The sequence below is a fragment of the Vidua macroura genome, chromosome 12, assembly GCF_024509145.1.
Source record: "Vidua macroura isolate BioBank_ID:100142 chromosome 12, ASM2450914v1, whole genome shotgun sequence".
NCBI classification, from domain to species: domain Eukaryota; kingdom Metazoa; phylum Chordata; class Aves; order Passeriformes; family Viduidae; genus Vidua; species Vidua macroura.
In genome coordinates this window covers 10,117,243-10,138,887 of record NC_071582.1, presented here as the reverse complement: position 1 = coordinate 10,138,887, position 21,645 = coordinate 10,117,243, and the positions used below count along the sequence as shown (strand labels likewise).

At 40.6% G+C, this 21,645-nt stretch overlaps 1 protein-coding gene across 6 annotated transcripts in view; it reads right to left on the bottom strand.

Moving 5' to 3' along the window:
- ATOSA (atos homolog A) overlaps nucleotides 1–21,645 on the bottom strand; it is a 46,902-nt gene that overhangs the window by 16,351 nt on the left and 8,906 nt on the right. The window contains exons 1-2 of one of the 6 annotated variants that reach the window (XM_053988599.1): nucleotides 20,298–20,413; nucleotides 400–584 (exon numbers count right to left, since the gene is read on the bottom strand). In XM_053988599.1, coding sequence (XP_053844574.1) covers nucleotides 400–584; nucleotides 20,298–20,316 — 204 coding nt within the window. In that variant the 5' untranslated portion in view covers nucleotides 20,317–20,413. Of the gene's footprint in view, nucleotides 1–399; nucleotides 585–10,077; nucleotides 10,116–12,127; nucleotides 12,382–18,294; nucleotides 18,363–20,297; nucleotides 20,414–21,645 lie in introns of those variants that run through there. The other 5 variants (XM_053988598.1, XM_053988597.1, XM_053988596.1 and 2 more) reach the window with 5 other exon arrangements.

The window sequence follows — 21,645 nt, the reverse complement described above, 5'->3', positions numbered from 1 at the left end:
AACAGACTGGCTAGGTTTGATGTGCTTTTTAGATCACTAACTTTTCCAGAACACCTGGAAAAGCAAAAAGTTAGGCAAGTCAGCCTACATTTTCTCAAAAGAAACCCCAGACCAAGAATACTAAGTATAGTGCTTGTCATTTGCATAATAAAGATTCAAACAGGCACTGCATTCAGGTAGTGTGCAGAACTTCATGTTCAAGGATAAAAGGCTTAATGATCTCTCATTTTAAGGACAGATCTATTATTAGCAGGATACTGAATTACATACTCATTTAAATGAAGGACTGACAGAAAGCCATTGTTACTCATGCTTAATTGTGAATCCACTGCGGGTTTCTTGGCTGACTTTAACCATGTAGCAAGGATTTGTGACATGAAATGGGTACCACCACCATACCTGAGCCAGTTTGTCACTGCATTCATGCTTAGTTGTTGGTGGCTGACTTGACTGTGCTGGTGGGCAGTGAAAGCCCTCTGTCCTGCCCTTGATTGAGTACTCCGGTGTCCGGCCCTCAGTGATCAGCAGGGCCAAGGAGACCAGGAACTCCTCAGCTTCATACTCAAAGTATTCATCCAAAGTATCTGTCATTTCAAAAAGACAAAAATTAATGACATTTGCTGTATAACAACTGTTGGCTGACCCTGCAGTTTGTTTCAATTACACTTGAAATGAGAGTGGGCTATGGGAAATGGATCTTTGTGTCAGACTGGCTGCACTCCCCATAAAACCCACCACTCCCCAGTCCAGCACAACAAAACAACTTTCCTCATCTCATAATGTTGTCACTACAAACAAAGAACTTTGTTTTTCTACAGCTTTTCCAGAAGACAAAAGATTTCCTGGGTTCTTGTGGGAGAAGTCTAATGACAGTATGACTTGGCATTGTTATTATCATCTGACAGATGGAATAAGAATCCACAACATATCATAAAGTAGATTAAAAATTCAAGAAGAAAAAGAAATATTTACTTCTATTATGGAAAAAGTGGGACACAATGTTCTTTAAGATTTTTATTGCAAGTCCCTCCTGCTGAGAGCAAGGCTTACTTCAGAGGTCCATTTTTAGCTACCACTAACACATAGGAAATGTTCCGAAGAAACATACAGACTATTCATTGTTTTGTACCACGGTCAGTCTAAACTTGTGCAAAGAAGGAAAACTCAACAAGTATCTGCAGACAAAGCAGCAGCTGGCATTGCTCTTCATGAAGAGCCCTGGCACACTCAGTTCCCAAAAGAGGCACCATTTTATGGTGTTTTATAGAGCACCCTTCTCCTCCTCCTCCCTTCATCACGAGGATGTCACCCATCATTCAAACAGATTTAAGTACAACCAGATCATGTCGTTCCCCTCACTGCTTCAAAACACTTCAAGTTTCAAAATTATTTAATTACTGAAGAGGTTACAGAAAACTCTCTTTCCCATGAAAGCTAAAATACATTCACTTCAAAGTCTATTTTAAGAACAGCAAAGAAAAGCGGGTGGAGGCAGGGCTGCCAGCAGTTCTTTACCTTTATTTTGATGCTTTAGGGGAACAAAAGCACCTGACATCTTCACAATTTTAGCTTAAATGTCCTATGTCATCCACCAAAACTGCCACAGGGAGAGAGAGTTAATTTCTATTCACGTTTCAATTATCATGCATAAAATACCTTTCAGAAGTCTTTTTTGTCTTGGTCCCCTAATAGCAGAGCATTTGGCAAATACTGCAGGCAGACTTGAGAGATGCATACAAGAATGGATGCATGAAACAAAAGCTCCAATTAAACGTGCAATTATCTGCATATGCAAATCATGAAGTGTGTAAAACTAGCTTTTGCATGTACATATTTGTCTAGCCCAGGCTTGTACACCACGGACCCCAGGGCTTACAGACTATTTGAAGGGATCTACACAAGGTAAGCAAGAGAAGTCAGCCCACTGCTGAAGAAGAGCCAGAGGACAGATGAATTATCCTTGAGGACCCCATCTGGTATGTGAACAATACACTAATTAATCTGGCATAAGTTAAAATGTCATTCACCTGATGGATGGCAAAAAATGTCTAATAAAGGGTGCATGAAAGATTAAAGGGATGGTAAATAACAGAGAAGACAAGCCTCTTAGGTAGTGATATGAGTCACCTACAAAATTAGGCACCTGCACTTTTTTTTTCAGCTGGAAGTCTGGTAAACAATAAGCAAGTCATACTTGGGAATAGGAAAATGGAATTTGGGAAGACTCTGAAAAGGATTTTGATATATAACAGACAAAAAAAAAATTGCAGCATTATCTTGCTGCTGAGTTCATCTTTTTTATGTCCAAAGGCCAATTTCAAGAAAGTCACAGCAGGAAGAATCACTACTGGAGTATTTTGCCTACTCAGACATAGAAGCTCAAAAATCTAGAGAGTGTTCAACAGGAGTGAAATTAATTCAAACAAGAATTGTCTTATGTTTAGCACACTAAACAAAACTAATTCACCCCTACACAAATCTGAAAGAAGAATGGTTTTTAGTTAAAATACATAAAAACACATATGATTTTTAAGGAAAACTGTAAAGAGAGTGTGATCAAGATCAGCTTGTGCACAGTAAAATGTGATACCTGAAAATTTACACTAGAGAATTTTAAGTGGCAAGTACCAGTAAAACAGACATGCCCTTCAATGCCATTAGCAGCTTACCCGATGAAGCAATAGACTTTCTATTATTTCGCTTTCTTTTTAAGAAGATAACCCATATGTTATCAAAATCTTTTGGACTTGACACAAATTAATGGACAAATCCTATGGCCTGAGGGCTTCTGCTGAGCAATTGGATTTAGGCAAAACCCCTATCCCTTTTTTCTATTAAAAAGCCTCTGATACCAAAGCTTATATTGCATACCTGAAGTGCTTAGTGCCTTCACAGGCCTGCCACGGGTCACTACAAGGCACAGACAGTTTAAGATGTTCAGATGAAAGATCCAGTGAATAGTAAATAAGCAAAATCTAGTGAATAAAGCCAGCTACATATTCTGAAATAATCATCACTCAAGAATCAGATGACATACACAATATTGATTTATGCAAACAGATAAAGCTCACTTCCAAGTTCAATTTACAAATAAAGCCTGTGTTCCTGTATCAGACCTATTATTTCAGAAGCAACTGGTTTCTTGCCTTAAGAATGGAAGAGAAAGCCCAACTAGCTAAAGAGACATATTTATATAGTTATATTGGCTGCAGTTACAAAAACACCACATTGTTTCAAAATAAAAACAGCATCAGTAAAAAGTCTGTGTTGAACTAGGAAATGCTGCAGCATTATAAGGACAGGGCCAGTACTTTAAAATTATGTCAGTGATCTGGACCTTAAAAAAAAAAACTAAAGCACAAACAGTAAGAGATATCGAGAAATGTATTTTTTCCTACAAAGTTCCTGTGGCATAATATAATTTTTTAGCTTAATTAGATTTATATATCATTAGCAACTTCTAAGAGTTTTCATAAAGAAAATACCCTATAACCATTGAGAAGCCTGGTAATTGTTCCTATACAACAGACACAGATGATGCAAGTTGATGCAATTGAGGAAAAGGGTGGAATGACATTTATAGAAACAGCGAACTCAGTGTTTAGTTAAAAGAAGTCTTACTCTGTGTGTGCTGTAGCTGTTTGGTTTTGTGTATGAATCAGCCCTAGGACACATCATATATTGTGTACAGAATAACCTCAATCCTATAACCTGACTATACAACTATGGCTATTGTTCTGCTTCATTTCTAGCACTGCAACATGGCAAGTATACAGCATAAAATATGCATCTCTGCACTGTCTGGGGTTTATTCTCCTTAAAATGGCAAAAAATCCAGTTAACTGACACAAGTAAATAAGAATTAAAGTAATAAGGCACTACAGCCCTTTAACCAATACATTATAACTAAAGGTTATTGACCAGGTGGGCACAAGAGATAGCAGCAGGTGTCAGACTACTCTAGCAGGAAGAAAGAGAAATTTAAATTTAGACTGAAGTTACTGTGCATAGAGCAAAGCATACAATACTGGAGGACTGAATATACAATACTGGAACTTTGTTTTCCTTTGCCTCTTGCACATACCAACCTCAACAATGACTGATTTTCTACACCTACAAAAAACAGAAAAGCCAATTTAACCAGAAATGTCAAAGAGTCTTCAAATCCTTGTCCTCCTACCTCCACTACACACAGGTGCATGAGCACTAGAATACAGAATAAGAACCCACAACCCCCCCAAAAACTGAAATTGGCTCACATCCTGAAACACAAATTAAGATTAGTTATGTGGTAGTAGGGATTCACAAATCCACTTAACTGTAACCCAAGGACTCTCTGAAAACTTCAGTTAATTGAGTTATGCTTAGCTGACTCCTTTCCCAACTAGGTCATGCTTGTGCAGACCAACTCCCTTCCCTTTCCTATCACAGCTTTTTCTGTAATAATTACAGAAGATGTTTTCCTGAAATACGTGTTTTAGAAGAGCATTTAATCTGTTTTCTAGGCTTAGGCCAGGAAACAAATACATTTGGTATCATGTAACCCATTGTGTTCCAGGTGCCACCAGAAGATGCATCTGGGAGCTGCTACCCTGTCCTGCCTGGGCACAGCAAGGCAATAAAAGGCCCCAGCAGAGCCTCTCCTGCCCTGTGCTACCCTCCCATCATGACCAGGCTGTGATACAACCACAACCTCTCTTAGTCCATGCTTATTTTATTGTCTAGAACTTCTCATACTGCACTGCTCACCACAACTGTCTACCAAACTCATCCTCTTCTCAGAAAAAGAGCTCATGTTTGCAAAGAGACTTTCTTCAAAGAAAGACAATTAAGTCCAACTGAAAGTATTCTTTAATCCTGACCTTTACTGATTGAGGGCTACTTCCTTTGAAAGTCCATGAAACAACTAATAATTGCCTTTGAATATGCCCTGTAACAGCCCAGATCTTCCCTGGAAAATCTTTAGGCACCCATAATGGATTTTGAAGGCCACTGATTAAAAGTAATCACATTCCTATTTTACTTAGAAAGCTGAAACCCAGTAAGCAAAATACTTAACAAAATATGGACTGGATGGTGTAGCCTGTTGGGATTCCCAGCTGATGCAAGCCCTGCTCCTGCCCTGCCCAGTCTGCTCTGTCCTGCCTTTCTCAGAGACTAAAAGCATGGCTTAAGTACTTGGATTTCTTTGTTGTGCTTTCAGTACAACTGAAAGGAGACACTTCAGTCCAAGGGTCCCATGGCAGGAGAGTCGGGTACACTGGAGGAGAAGTGGCTGCACTGTCAGAACTCAGAACCCAACACCTCCCAGCAAGGGCAGTGCCCTGCATTGAAAAAAAAAAAAAATCAGCAAAAGCTCTTCCTGCAAATCAGTCACTCTGAAAAAGTTTTATCATCTTGCTATTCCAAGATACAGGTTAAAGGTACTTCCACATTTTAAGAGTAAGGCAGGGAGGGATTCAAGAAACTACTGTAAAGGAAATGAAACACAATGTAAACCTTTGACTAACAGCTTCTCTTCTGGAATTAGAAACACCTACGGATGCTTTGGTTAACTAATTCCACGTTGTGCTTCACTTCAAAAGAAAGTTGCCCTTGAATCCCCCAAATTCAAGATTCTCTAAATGAGCAGTCATGTTGTGTCTGCATATTACAAACCCATAATTATATCTGAAGTCACACGCTTCAAAAGCTTTGCAATATTGAGAGTTTATGTATAATTTAAGTTATCAAGAGTTAAAGTTATGAGATGGCTTACTTTTTTCAAGAAACAAGCTATTAGTTACTTAAACTCAAGCAAATGCAGTGAATTCCTTAATTTAGGAATAATTCTCTACAGATTAACACACACTGCCAACTATCTTTCATTCTTATGGCTCGAGATCTTTGAGCTCAGGGACAGTCATTGTGAAAACATGAGAGCAGCAACATACTCATCTTATTGCGACTGTCTGCTCACTTTTTGCAGGGTGCCAAACTGAACCACTACCTGGGTATCAAAGCAGTTCAGCTGTAGGCAGAAAATGGCAGCATAGGAATTTATATTAGAACTGATGCATACCTGCTATTCAAATAAAATAACAGTATAAGCAACAAAAAGCCCTCTGGCCCTACTTAGTTTCACATAAAACCGGAAGAAATTCACCTGCTTGTGTGTTGTTATGCCAGTTTATACCCAGAAAAACAAACCAAAGTACACTATCTTCTAAGTAAGGGGGATTTTTAAAACTCAAGACAGAGCTATATGGAGCTGATGAAGTTATTCCAGAGTTGCAGAGCAATAAAAATCAATCAGTGCCATGGGCTGCAGTGCAGAGTGCAGTGCTGCATTAATTCCCTGGGTACGTGTGTATCACTGCTCATCTCCTGCACGTTCCTGCTGGATGCCTCTCACAGCACCCAGGGCTAATCTCAGGCAGCTTTACTGTAAATAGAGAGACTGGTTTTAAAAGTGGGCTGGGGGGGGGGGAGGGGAAGTACAATTCATATTTTACTAAAACTTTTTCAGGTTCAAACAGCTTAATAAGTACAGATATAAAATCCATTTAAAGCTTAAGTTTCTTGTAGTAATCTCCGAAACTCCTGCTCTCTGGGAGTGTAAAATGCAGACTGTTAAACTGATCTGGGTGTTCCCATCTTGCTTCCTGCGTTTTGGCTGACATCCTATTTTGCCATCACCATGCCGCTTACTGAGTCACTTCTCTCCGTCCAACTGTAGCTTCTATTTTTATCTAAGCAACAACAGTTTAATGTGCTTCTTTTGATTTGTTGGCATTAAACCAGGTTCTAGATCCAATATTTGCATTTTGATCAGGGAAACTGGGTTTCTATTCCCTTAAGTGGACAAAGAAAAGGAGTAAGAAAAGATGGTATAAGCTGAATTGTTTCTTGCTCCACAATGAAATCACAAATTGTAAAGTAGGTCAATCATTACAATTTCAACATCTGTATTTAGTAGAAGGAAAGCAACACCTGAAAACATGAACTTTGAGGCCTATTTCAAACGTCAATTCACCCAAAGTTGCAAGAGAACATGTATATTGTAAAATACAACAGTCCCACTCTATCCTGACATAGGTAAATAAGTGCTAAAATATCAGTGTAAAGCTGTAAGATTATCAGTGCTGCAATGGTTAGCAGTTTAAAAATAAGCCAGTTGTGGGAAGAGAACATTTTCTTTTTGCTGACCCCTAAACTAAAGGTGCTACTTTGTACCAACATGCTACAACTGGACAGGTCCTGAAAGCAAAGAGGACCTGGCACAGTTAATGCCCTTAAGAGCACATCAATTTCTGTTTTCCTTTATATTACTATTTCCTACATTGGGATTACATTAAATGTGACTACACAAAAAAACTGAAGTTATACTATAATGAAACAAAAATGCCTAAAAGGAGCAGACCAAGTAATTTCCATAAATTCATCTCTAGCTTTTTACATTTTCCCCTTGTTTAGCTGATGCTCTGCCTAAGTTAGCTAGTGTTAGAACAAACTGCATGACACATTGCACTTATCTGAACAAAACAAAAATTTAAATCCCAACAAAGCAAAAGGATTTCTGTCAGGTATTTCTATTCATTTCTAAAGGAAAATAATTAGGAGAAAACTGCTCTTTTAGAATTAGTGTGTAGTGCTGAGTATAGACTAGACACTTGGCTGTAACTGGAAGAGAATAGAAGGTTTGTATCTGGCCTTCACTCACCACCAATGCAGTGATTAACTACCCTGGTAAATATGCTGATAGAAACTTTGCAGAATTATATTGGAAATAAATTTCTGTTTTAAACTCCACCCTGGTCCCAAGGGGTAACAAGGGCAATGTGGAGGTCGGACCTAGGCTAACTTCACAGGCACTGGCACCACAATGCAGAACCCATCCAAATGCTCAGTTTGGCAGCTGAAGGAGCCATGTGTTACCCTAGAATGGAAAGCAGAGCACACTTAGGCTTACAGAGCATGCAAGAATTTCTTCCTGAGGTGTTTCCTTGGCAAATAACTGAGCATTTTTTACACTAAAACACCAATTTTCCAATAAAAATTACTATGTATATATTTTTTTTTCCATGCTTCCCTCCCTGGTATTGATGACTTTCATCAAGGTGTTCCCAGCCAAGGGAACTTTGGAGATGGGAATGATGACCATCTTCATTATGGCTGCTCATTAACTCAGGAAGGAGCTTAGCAGCAGCCACATATCTGAAGACACACAGGCTGAAGGCTTTCATCAGCTTACTCTATTTCACCTTAGCTGTAAATATCCTTCTGCAGTGACTCCATAGCTGCTGCTTTCTTTTCAAATGAAACCCAATGTGTGTTAACAATGAAAAAGCACATCTATTTAGCTAATCCTCACCTCTTCCTGAAGGCATATCATCCATGTGACAGTTGCAATTGAGTATTGGGAAGTCAAACTCCCAGGCCAAGACATCCCTCCCATTAAACAGGTTGATGGCAGCTCTGCATTGACAGCTGTGACAGCATTTTTATAGTACATAAGTAAAAGTGTGTGCCAGAAATTTTATTTCAGGCCCTAAACACAATACAATACGGATGACATACATAAGTTTCAGTTTTAATTTGTTTAACAATCCAGCCTGACAAAGATTCAACTACTTGCAGACTTCTGTACTGTTTTATACAGGGATTGGTTTAGAGATGGAAAGCAGTAATTTGTGATAATAAATCACTTCCAGATGTTACTGGAAAATAATACAGACCTTTTAAAAAGTCCTGCAGTAGGTATTTCAGTGCCTATGAAAGCATAACCCTCCACTTAGAAGACTAGATGTTTGCACCTTTTGCTGACCAGATTTTTGCTGAAGTGTCACTCAGTTTATTCCTCTGTAATGTATCTTCACAACAGACACAAGTATCTTTGGGCTCAGCATTTATAGGGATGAAGTGTTACCCTTGCCAAATATACTGGTTTCTAAAATTTCCCCATTAACACCAAAAATTTTTCTGTTTGGGGTATTTCATGCTTTATCTCATCACCTTAAATACATATTGTACTTAGAAACTTTGGCAATATACTTTCAAGTGTTCTTGTGCTTCTTTTTCTATTAATATAGATAAAATAACCCTTCTTTTCGGAGGAGAAATATAAAGTAGCTTTCAGCTTTCAAAAGGATTTTTAGCAAATTATTTGGAAGAGTCTTTTAGTGCCTGACAAAACTGCAATGGGAACACAAAAACCTTGCTGGGAAAGGCTATCTCTACTCCATGTGTGCACAGGTTCCACTCTGGTTTACAACCACCAGGCACAAGTTCTTCTTCCCTAAAACCATTGCAAGGAAAAGAACTGTTACATCATGTGCCCTTTGCTTCAGACCATAGTTGGACTTGTTGGAAAATAAACTAGTGATTGAAAAGTGCTGTGTGAGAGCACTGACTCACTTCTGGGTGGAATCAGCAGACATGCCACAGCTGCTGGAGCCAGGGAAAGCCCCTGGTAAAAGTACCATGTTGACTTATGGGATCACACTTTATGGAAACCTTTCACTGAGCATTCAGCCTTCAACACAATATTGTTGTCTAGGCAAGCGAGGTTTCATAAGTACCTAAACACTCAGCCTTCCACACACTCAGAAAACTTTCAACAACCAATACTCAAACACTCATCTTCACACTGTGCTCGGGTGCCAACGGGCCTGACTGATGGTTTTTGAAAACCATGCTACTGACAAAGCTCTTGTATGCTGAAGATCTCCTCAAAAGATACCTATCAGTATCTATTTTTAATAGATATTGCAATTTCTCAGCTTTACTGTGGTTACAAAAACCCCAAACAAAAACAAACCAGAGAAGACTGTGGGACATGGGTGGGCAGAAGTCTACATGTTTTTTAAAAAAAAAAAAAAAAAAAAAAACCTAGTCCAACTTTTGGTAAGTCTACTCTATTAAAAGACCACTAAAAAAAAATAAAACCTGACAAACAACTCTCCAATGGTTAGTTTGTCATTTCTTCAGGGGCAAGAATTTTGATCATGTACATGTAGCACATTTAACAAGTTTTGGTTTTGTTATTTACATTACAGATTGGGTAAGAGTGTAAAGTGGGTGCTATCAGCAACTCACCAGTGCAGCAATAAACCCTGCACCCATGGAAAAAGCAACCCCTCTCCCTCAAGGATGGATATCACACAATTTCAAATATCCTGTTGTCTTAGAGGAACCTGTAAAAACCATAAAGTTATGAATAAATGCCAACACTGTTACCTAGGTCAACCAATGGCCCTGATCCAGATAAATGAAGGTTAATTGGCATTATTTTTAAATTCTAGAGAATATGACAGTTTGCAGTTTTCCACTGGGCTGAAAAGGCCTCGTGGGCCAGCAATTAAAAATCTGCAACTGCTTGGGCAGTAATGAACTTGTAATTCAATCCAAATCATCAAAATAGTCATTTTACATGTCTAGATGTATTTCACCTGTGCAAGTCCTGAATAGTTTGATGGGTGCAGCTTTTCTTTCTCTTGCTTTCACCCAATTTGAAGAATTGACAGGATCTAGTTGAGTACATTTATCTTGTTACAGATCAGACTGACCTTAAGATTTAAAAAAAAACCCCAAACAATCAGACTAATGAAACTCCAGAGCATCAGACCTTGGAAAGTACCTTTTTAAAAACTGGGCCCACTTGAACAGTAAAATTTCAAACAGCATACTTGTTTGCTTACAAAATTTAAGTGTCTGCTTTCCCTCTCCCCTTCATTCAACCATCCTTCCAGGCTTGCGCTGCAGCTATGAAGGCTACCAGAAACATCCAGCCACCAGGCACCTCACAGAACAAAACAAGCTTCTGACAATCCGAGATGCAAGACACTCGTACGAAGTGCCAAAATGAACAGTACTGGAGCAAGGATAATAGTGGTGTATTCATCATGTGTCTGCTGAAAACAATTCTCCCTCGAAGGGGAAAGCGAGCTCACGGCCGCTGCTGGCACGGAGCGCGGCAGGCACGGTGGGGACAGCAGGCAAAGTCTCCCTGCACGGCGCTGACCTCGAGTGACCCAGCCAGCCTGGCCTGGGCTCTGAGTTCATTGGCTGCACGTGTGCTTTGTAACACCCTGTACTGCGTATTCTTGGAACATTCTTTCCAGAGAACCGAAGGGACGGGGCTCACCCCTCCACGGCCACTTCCAACCCAATCTCACCAGCAGCAGCAGCATCCTGCTCCTCGAGATAAACTATCAGTTTATACAAGAGTAAAGGATCCAACCCCGCTCACGTGCTCTGAAATCAGGTGACCCGTGACTCAAGGGACAGAGCTAATAAATTATTAGCAAAAACAAAACACTACACTAAAAATAGTGAACATGAGCAGCACATGAATAACAGTTTTTATCCAGTTAAAGCTCAAGGTCCTCCCCAGCCTCTTTTGTATCTGGGCAAAACAAACTGACATGAGCAAAGACAGATGAACAAATAAAACCTTACTTTAGTTCCTCCTTGATAATTCATAACTATATTTAATTAAAAGTAAACAGCAGGGGAAAAAACCCAGAAAACTGAGTTTTGGACCAGCAGAAAAAGTATTAATGCCCAAAGTAAATATCCATTGCAACTTTTCAATCAGAAAATACCAAAATTACTTTCTGTCAGGGAAAATTGCTCCAAGATGAATTCAGCTCAGATATGCCAAAAGCTTCACTTCAGCTACTAACACAGTTCAGGCAACATTAAGGATTTTCCTACTTGTCAGGTTTAATAGATCTAATAAATTATTGTGAATGCTCAAGTTAAGCATCAGGTAAAAAAAAAACAAAAGCCCTTCACAAGCATTCCAGAAACCAAGGGCCTGATACCCATAACTTACTTTGTCAACCCTCCCATTAGCTAAACCATTATACAGAGATTTTCTACTAGAAATCGATAAAGAAAATAAATTTTGTTATTATCAAGGGACAACAATGCATAATTTTTTGGAGGAAGAGGATTTTTTCTAAGAGATAACAAAACAGCAAGCACAGAAGAGTAGTCAAAAGGACTTAAAGTTTCCATTAAGAAATATCTGATTACATTGGCTATTACTGTAAACAGCTGGGTTTTTTTGCAATCACTTATCTTCAAGAACTAATAAAAAACACATCTGAGAGATTTTTAGCACAGAACATTTTATTCTTACCATCTGAATTAGTGGCTGAAGAAAGTTCTGAAAGAATCAGAATCTGGCACGGGAATCCAGACAACAAGCAACCTGCCCTCTTTATCCCCAGAAAAACATGCACACTGGGTTCACTACACCCTCCTTGCTGGGCTGAATCCCTAGGAAACAGCATTCAGAGAATGGCTCTTAGCATGAGTTAGTTTTCCTCTTGAGCATGGAAAAATGCTTGTCTGAAATCCAAAGATTTTCCTAAGAGATAAATTCCTCCCAGTCCAAGCTGGAAGCATGCCCTGCCATGGGGACCTCTGGGCTGGGCACAGCCCACGTGAATGCCACCCGGGCCTCAGCGAGCAGATGGCACTGCCTTATCTGCCTGCCCAGGGCAGAGGCAGCGCTGCCCGCAGCATTTCTCACAGAATTTGTGTGAAAAAGGCACAGACGAGGTTATGCCTCACCACCATCCAGCCTTGTAAGGTACCTCTGGCCGGTGCCTAACAGGAAACCATATTTTCCTGTTCTTTTTTGTCTCTTAAAACAACATATTTCAAAACAAGAAAATTGCTCTTTTTTTTCTTCTGCTTTCAGGATCCTCCACGGCTTACCAGCGTTCCTGTTGTCACCCACTCACTACTGCAGTAAACTGGCCTGTGATTACTTTAATCACCAGTCCTTACTCCCCCTGTGTTGTCCTACGCTCTTGATTAAAATGACTCTGCTTTGCAGCTTCTCCATTACGGTGATAAAGGCTTGTTAGCCTGTGGGAGCACAGTTTATCTGTCTCCATCAGTATTATCCCTTTGTCTCCACACAGCCCTCTGTTGGAAGCCATTGATTTAGCGTTTGACACTTGCAAAAGGTCTGAGGTGAGGACAGTCTTTTGTTCCATGCTTGTATAATACTCAGCAAAGCACGATACCCAAGTGTGACTCTTAATTTGTATCACAGATAACAAACAATAATCTTCCAGCAATAACTCCATGAATTTGCTCCCTTCTCTTTAAGTCCTCTTATAACTTGAGTTACACACCTGTAGGATGAAGAAGTCCTTGATCCATCTGACACAGCAACACAAAACAGTGAGGAAACACAGAATATAGAGGCTTGGTGCACAACTACATGAAGTACTCCCTTCACTCTGTAAAGAAGCCACTGCTGTAGTCAAGACCCACAAGCATAGATGTACCTCACAAACACAGCAAAAGCTGAGGCATCTACATGTTCTTAATAACACTGATAAAACACTTACACTGATAAAACAGACTTACAACAGATTTTTTATGCTGTATGAGAAGTGACCTGGACTCAGTTATATACACAGCTCTTGTTCACGACTTCCCAAATCAAACCGCACCCTCCAGTAGTTTCAGTGCCATGAAGTTTAGGCTATAACAACAATCCTGCAGATGTCTTACCCTAAAAAGAGATATTGACGCTTCTGGCTTGAATTTAACTACAGTAGGTACAGACCCATAGAGTAACCTAGCTATAAAAATAACAGAGCACTTGGGGTGCTTCCAGCATCCTGCTCACAAGCCCAAGGCGAGAGCAAGTCAGAGAAGTCACATCCACCCCAGCACAGGCTCCTCCTCACCTGCACCATGCCCAGGTCAAATGCAGAGAGCTTCCTCCCTCCTGCTCCCTTTCCCCTTTGCGATGCCATTCAAGTTGCATGAGGCAATTTTCATGTTCAGTTAAATGGAAAGGATTGAGAGACTTGCTCAAATTATAAACTGCTGCATTTAAACTAATGTTTTAACTGCCAGGCATTTTAAAGTATACAGTATTTCAGGCATCTTTTGGAAAGATGTTATAGAACTTCAATATGCAAGGCCTCTAGGAATTCATATTCACTTTTTCTTTGTTTACCTTTTCTCCTTCTCCAGCTGGTTTGCTTTGCCGTTTAAAATTTGTTTTAAAGTCATAAAACCAACAAGTTATCTTGAGTTTCATAAACTTTGCTAAAACTGGAGAGTAAAACGTGTTAGTTGCCATGGCAGTAGTGAGGAGTCGCTGGGTCAGGATGCAGAGAACTTCTCTTGTTCTGTCTCATCATTTGCATCAGAAGTTCAGCCATCTGTTATTAACTATTTAACAACAGTCTTGCTTATTAGCACTGGTGCTTGTATTTAAGTCTCCCCACCTTCAGCCCTTTTGAAAATCTCCTAATTAATGTGGAAATTCATCTGAGGACTCAGTTATCTTTCAGGTAGGATGACCACCATTACTTTAAGTTGGCCAATATTCTCCTTTCTCACCAAGGAAAAAGCAAACACTTATGCAGACACCAACCTCTAGAAGAAGCAGCTTTATTGTTAGATAGCAATTTGAAAAGAATTTCATCAGACAGTAGATGATGTGGCTGAACTCCAAAACAGGCTATATCCCTCCCATTTAACACTCCACTATACATTATCTTCCCCAAGTTCCACAGCAATCCCTCAATCTTCTTTATCCCACCTTCTTGATATTGCAAAAGAAAAGTTTTGTAATTTTATTGCAGAGGATGAATAGCATTGATTCAACTATGTGCTGCTACGAAGTAAATACTGCCTTTTATCCTCTGAGAGAATATGAATTATATTTGCCTACTTGCTGCATACATGAAGAAAACAAAACCTAGTTATCCATTTCCAAGCTTAGAATTTTGGCGTTAAAAGCATTTTACCTTATCTTGACTCTGCTATCTTTATTTAAATCAGTGTAACCTAAAGAAAAATACTCTCTCAGAGTTTCATCCTAGGAAAGCAGGCCAGTCTTGTTGCTCCTCACTCATCACACCCTCAAGAAGAAAGTGGGAGGCTGTACAGTGACAAAAGGGAACAATGCATCTGTTTCTTTTACTGTTCCTAAAACTCCTAAATACTTCACCAAAAAAAAATAAAAAAAAATCAGTACTATTAGGGGCAAGGAAGAGGCCTTCAGCAGGAAGCCCTTGTTTCAGTTATTTAACACCCTAACATATGCTAAGAGCACTCTGTTCACAGGTACAGCCAGCAAAACTCAGATCTTCCAAAATTATACAGTGGAAGAAAATTTTGAAAATACTTATGTGGAATATGGAGAGTTGCAGGGCATCAGGAGCCTAAGTCACACATCCCAGTAAAAAGACAGTATTTTCCAGGCTAGTCTGTCTTTCATGATGACAAGCAGCCTGTTACATGAGCAATTTCAGTGCAGCAGAACATGGCTCAGAGACAGCACAGGCTGAAATGCCTTCTCAGACTAAAAAGATGAGAGATTTGGTAGAAAACACCACACATGCATAGGATAGATCTGATATAATGCTAGGGTTTAGAGACCCAGAGCAAGAACCCAGTGTCATTACTTCTGGTTCAAAAGAGAATGATGCAACTGAACAGTCTAGAAGTGCCTGAAAAGGTTTTCCTTTTAGCATGCTCAGGAAAATTCTCCATTACAGATATTTGACTTCACATGTGAAGGCTTGGAGAAATACATCCAGGGCAGCTTTCTGACCATCAGACTGTATCAACTCGAGAGGCTTGGTTCAACTCCAACAAGAATGTGAACACTGATGGCACAACTAAGCTCAAGATAAATAGTCGTGGGGAAGAACTATTAAGCACATTTTCTGCCTACGTGCAAGGCACCTACTAATGCCACTGAGCTGCAATATTTTTTCCCAAAAATAACTGAAAAACAAGAAAATGAGAAACAAACCTAAGAGTGCAAATGCACTGATAATAATAAAGCTTTTAAAGAGCATTAACAGGGAGAAGAGATAGAAACACTCAAGAATTCAATAATTTTATTTTAATGGACAAGACATTAAACATTATAGAATGCAGGTTAAGTAGGAGCTGATATTCCTATAACTTTATTACAACATCACGTCAGTCAGAAATCACACCTACAAGCTGAAAACTTCTGCAGCACTGCTCCTAGAACAGAACTAACTAATCAGGGTAATTAAAAAAGCACACAGAAAAAAAAGCACAGGACTTGTTAGGAAGTGTCCTCAGGTGAGGAATGCAGATTAAGAATTCCATTATTTTATCTGAAATACAGAAAAAGACAAAACAAAAAGCCCAGAGCAAACTATTTTCATAACATCTGACCTCTTCTACTGCAGCTTCTTTTTGTACTCGTCTTCTCTTTGTGCTACTTGATCTCCCAAAACTTTGATGTTACAAACCATTCATTGTCATCTAAGTGGTGGGTAATTTATCTTGTGGAACTTTGTCAGAACATGTTTGACCACCCAAAATCCTCCTCCTAGCTAGTAAGGCTACCTCCAGCTTCAGTTTCAGTATTTGCAGTCCAAAATATGGAGAGGGTGGGGTGGAGGGAGAGGCATAAAGCTAGCAGACCAAAGGCAGAGACTGTACTTCTTCCTGAGAAATGCAAGGAGCTCTGAGAGATGAAGCAGTGGAGCAGCATGAAGCTCCTCGGGTCATTTTTCCAATGCTACTAACCTTCACCTACAGTGCCTGCCCTTAAGTGGTTAAACAGTAACCTGCAAAAGTAAAAAAGTTACAAAAGAGACAATATATGCTTCCCATCTAAAAAAAAAAATCTGGGAGAGTGGCCAGGCCCATAAAATTGTTTTTAAATTTTATTTGGGAGGATAAATGAGGACATTACAACTCTCAAGCTGTGTAAAAGACTGCACTTTAAAATGGACACCAGAGGCTACTACGGAATTTTGAATGCATAAAACAAAAGAACATTTTTGATAGTTTTAGAATTGAACTGTGTCACACAGCACAATTCAGCTATTTACAAGTTTCCGCACTGTAAGTCATGTTATTAAGCTGTAATAGTCTTCTGCTGCTCCAAATAATAAAACATTACATAGGGTCAAAACTGAAAGGCTTAACAGAATTTCTGCCAAGAATCTAGTTTGCCTCCCTCTTCCCTAATATATGGTAATTTTCCACATAGCAAAATGGCAGACTCACATATTTAAAATTTAATCTACACAATTATGAAATTTCACTTTGTCCTCTCAAAAATTCCTAACTACTTTCCAAAGCAATGCTTCAGTGATTCAAAGCCAATATTCCCACACAAAACACAAGAGTACACTAGAGGAATCATTCCTCCTCCCATGCCAGGAGAGGGTCATCCAATGTCAGCAAGCTCACTTAAATTAGAACTCTTGCACTTTTCAGAGGAATATCAACAAGCTCTAGACACAGGATGAATATATATATGTATAAATATATATGCAAATACTTGATCAGAGCAACATTCACATTTTTAGATAACAAGTTTGCATAAAAAGCAATAGATAATCCTCAATTCTGCCCTGAGTTCAGTATAATATTAATTAGCTTTTTATACCATATAGTTGAGCAACCAGTAAGATACTAATTAAAAATACGTATTTTTATTGCCCCCAAAGCTGACATATTTGCATCAGCTTCATTTGCCCCAAGACAAACAAGTAGTGGCAAAGGTCTCATAATGTTTCATGCATTGTTTCTAGCAGAAATCAAAATACTGTAATAGTTTCCTCCTGCTGGAGGAAAAAAAAAAAAAAAGAGGAGAGAGAAACTTGACCTACATAACAAGGCACAGAAGAAACTCAGTTAAGCTTCAGGGTGTTTTTGGGAGGGGGAAGAGGTTGTTTTTTTTCTCATAACAATGAAGAGTCAAACAGTTACATATGGCTACACTAACTACAACTGTTAGCACATCTGACACTTAACTACACGTCTCACTTTTAAGGCTTAAAAATCCTCCCCTCCTGTTCCAGGACATTTAATACTCTTGCCCTAACAACCTAATGAATTAATAGAGTTAATTTTTAGGCTGTCCATTACTTTCCTTTAAGGGAACGTTAAAAAAGGAAAACTAAAAGCCAACCCCCAACTCACAGAATTTAAGGCTTTCATAGGCTCAGTACACGGAAGGAAAGGAAGAATGTCTGGTTTGGGTTTCTAAAGGAACTGTTTACAGACTCAACCGGAGAGGCAAACTTCGGTACACTTTAGTATAGGTGGATTTCAAATCACCTTTCTCAGACAAACACCGCCAACAACTGCCGACTACTCTGAGTTACACAGCTGGAACTTGTTTCACGCCCGGGAAGCCTGTCCGGGCCGGTGCCACCGGCCTTCAGCCTCCCCCCGCCGCTCCGCCCGGCCCCCTCCCCGGCGCCCCCGGGCCGAGCCGGGCCGGGCCGGGCCGGCCCGAGCCGCGGGGCTCGCTGCCGTACACACCTTCTCCGCGCGGCCCGGCGCTCCCGCAGCGAGCCCCGCAGCGCCGGCGCGGGTGGGTGGGTGCCCACGGCATCCTCCACAAAGGAGGCAGAGTAGGGGCGCGCATAGCAACAGGGCCGGGCGCCGATTGGCCCCGCCGGGCGAGGCCGGCCCCCTCGGCACGGCCCGGCCCGGCCCCCGCGCCCGCCCGCCCGGGCCAGGTGAGCGGGGCGGACCCGCGGCCGCACAAACCACCGGCACCGGGGCGACGCCGCGGAACCGGAACCCGCGTTACCGGGGCCGGGCCGTGGCGGCGGTGCCGGAGCGCGCTGCCCCGAACGCCGTGCCGGGCCCCCTCGGAGGGGATGCCAAGGGCCGGCAGGGCCCGGCCGGCGGCGAGAGCCGCTGCCCTGCTCCGGGCACGCTGGCACTGCGCTCCCCGCGCCAGCGAAACGCTCCAGTGAGAGCAGCTGCCGTGTGTCTGTGCGCTGGCACCGCACATGGAATGTTCCCGCACAGCACCGCTCTGGAGAGTCAGCCCGAGCTGCAGTCCGTGAAGTGATGAATATTTACATCTGGAGCGGAAAAAGCCGCCAGCCCGTCCTCCTGCCAGCCGGCACCAGCCAGCTTCCCACTGCTCTTTTTTCCACTGCTCAGCCCACTCGGGAGTGGCTCGGCTGCCTCACTCCTCTGACCCTCCTGGAGCACACAGCGGGGAGAGGATCCCGCACCAGCTCTCCTTGCACTTCTGTAGCTCTTACTTCAGTATTTGTAATGGGCACTTCTGAGGACTAATTTATGAGGTTGTTTCAAGAGAGTAGTCTCAAAACAGCATGTACTATTTTAGGTATAGTCTAAACAACATACTGGCTATGTTAAACAATTTCATCTAGTTCTGACGTATTTACAAGTACTAAAGTCAAATGACAGTAACCATATTAATATAATCAGTGCAAAAAACCTATCTCACTCTCAGCCTAACCACATCACAAAGCACGACTAAAACCCTTGTTCTGTAATTAGATACCATGAAGCTATGAAAAGTCCAGATCAAACTACACTTCGCAACCACATTCAAAATCCGGTACCACTCACTAACCCATTCAAGAGCATGGAAAACATGCCACTTCACAAAATTACTTTTCCCCAACTCACATTTTATATACCAGTATAATTTAGCTGTGGTTGCAGGAAAACACAGTCTATAGAAGATTTTTAAGTAGACATTTTATCCGAGGAAGGTCAGATACCTTTTAGTAGTTGGCCCATTTAAAGATCTCATATACAGATAGTGCCTTACAGAGCGTTAGATGCAAAACATACCATTTCATTAGTCACTGACATTCAAGCTTCCTGTATATTTTACCTGTTTGCTTTCCAAGTATTTTTCCTTCATGGAACATTTACTTCTACAAAAACACTGTCGTTCACACAGTTGTCTGAAAAAGGAATTTCAGGTTTTCTTAAGCAACTACCTAGCATTTGAGAAAAGTACTTAGATGATTTTCTATAAAAGAGTTATTCAGTATCTACAGGAGGAATGGGAGGGGTAAGAGGAATATTTATCACATTAGTAAACATGGTATGTTTAGAAAATTTTGCTAACAAGAGGCAGGAGCAACAACACCCGAGTCAACTCCCACGGGGGCCAGCAGAGACAGCATTCAGGAGCCACCAGCTGTTTTTACGGGCCAACTAACAATGTTTTAGTGATGAGCAGCTGTCTCTAGATGATGGTCATACCTACCCACCATACTGTTCCTGAACAGTCTCCCCACACTGTGCTACTACAGTGCAACCACAAAGATCCTTTTCACACCAGATCTTCTTCAAATACAGTAAAGGTAGGACAGCTTGTTGACACTCCAGCTTTTAAGCTTACAGTCCTAAACCAGCTGTAGGTACACAGAGCTGAGCTCTGTGCCTGTTTGTGGACGAACACCCCAGAAGTGAATGTATCTGGCCTAATAACATACTAAATTTATAAACTGCAATAATAGCAATTCTACCAAAACAAAACCTACCTTGAAGGACATTATTCATTTATTGGATCTCTCATGCTCCCACAAATTCCAGAGGCCCAAGATACTTTACATGAGAATATGGTAGCACACAGAATTATAGATAGGACTTTATCCTAGGTTGCATACTTCACCATCATGAAGTACCTGCAATTCAAATACTATTATTATAATTGCTGTTCTAACACTGTGCAAAATGACAGGCAATAATCAAGATAACCAGACTGTATTTTAACTCACCTTCTGCCACAAATAAAATAATACCTCTAAAAATAAAAAAGGTGAGGTCTTCATAACTTTGGATTTTATCCCAACACTTTGGGAGTAAGCAGCCCTACACATTCCATAAAGCAGGAAATCAGAGCCAAGTATGGTTCATCTCAGTATCAAGTGAATTACACATCAATTCAGAGGCACTTGCCAATAAACATAATTGGCATCATCCCTACATAATAAAAAACACTCAACTTCAACCTTTGAAGGGTCATGCCAAAGCACAGGATGTCTAGTAATGAGGCAGTTCAGAAAAACACTCTAATTCAGGTTCCAGCCCTGCCTTGTGCAGGAAAAGCAAGGTGTGCATGTGACCCCTAAGGAGCAAAGCCTGACTCCATAGCACCCTATGTTTACACAGCCTAGTCATGGAGACAAGCTAAAAATAAAAATACACTTCTACTAACACATCCCTTCCCTGAAACAAACATTTTGGATTGAGTTACTAATTTGCAGAACATAAAACCGCCAAGTGCTCTCATGTAGATAGCCTTATTCCCCTTTTCCCAGTACAGATGCTCAATTCCTCAGAACAAAGCTGAGGTCAGTTCTTGATGCTTGCAGTGCATGTTAAAGATTTGGTTAGATACACCACTCACAGTCCGTGTATAGTTTTCCTTTTACTGATGTTCAAACTCATATTTCTTGAGTGAGAAAGGCTATATGTAGTCTACAGTACACCTAGAGAAGCTGAAAGCATCAGATGCTAACAGTCCCACTATATTTTTAAATCAAACAAAAATTAAAACCAAATAAAATAAAAATCAGTGTGTAACATAAAGCTGCTCAAATTTCATACTAGAAATTTACACAAGAATTCATTTCGCCAGCTTACAAAAAGTGTCCTAAAACATTTATAAAAGGCCACTACATCTTCTCAACATTAGCATGGGATGAAAGAACATACAATGCACGTCAAGCACCATAACTTTCATCTCTAGAGGATCCAAAATACTTTCTCATAGAAAGTTGTTAATTCTGCGAGGCTCTCGTAGGAAACATCCAGAGGCAGCACAATAACAGCCAGTCATGACTGCCTAACTGTTTGGTGCAAGATGAGCCAGGTGTGCATTCTAGC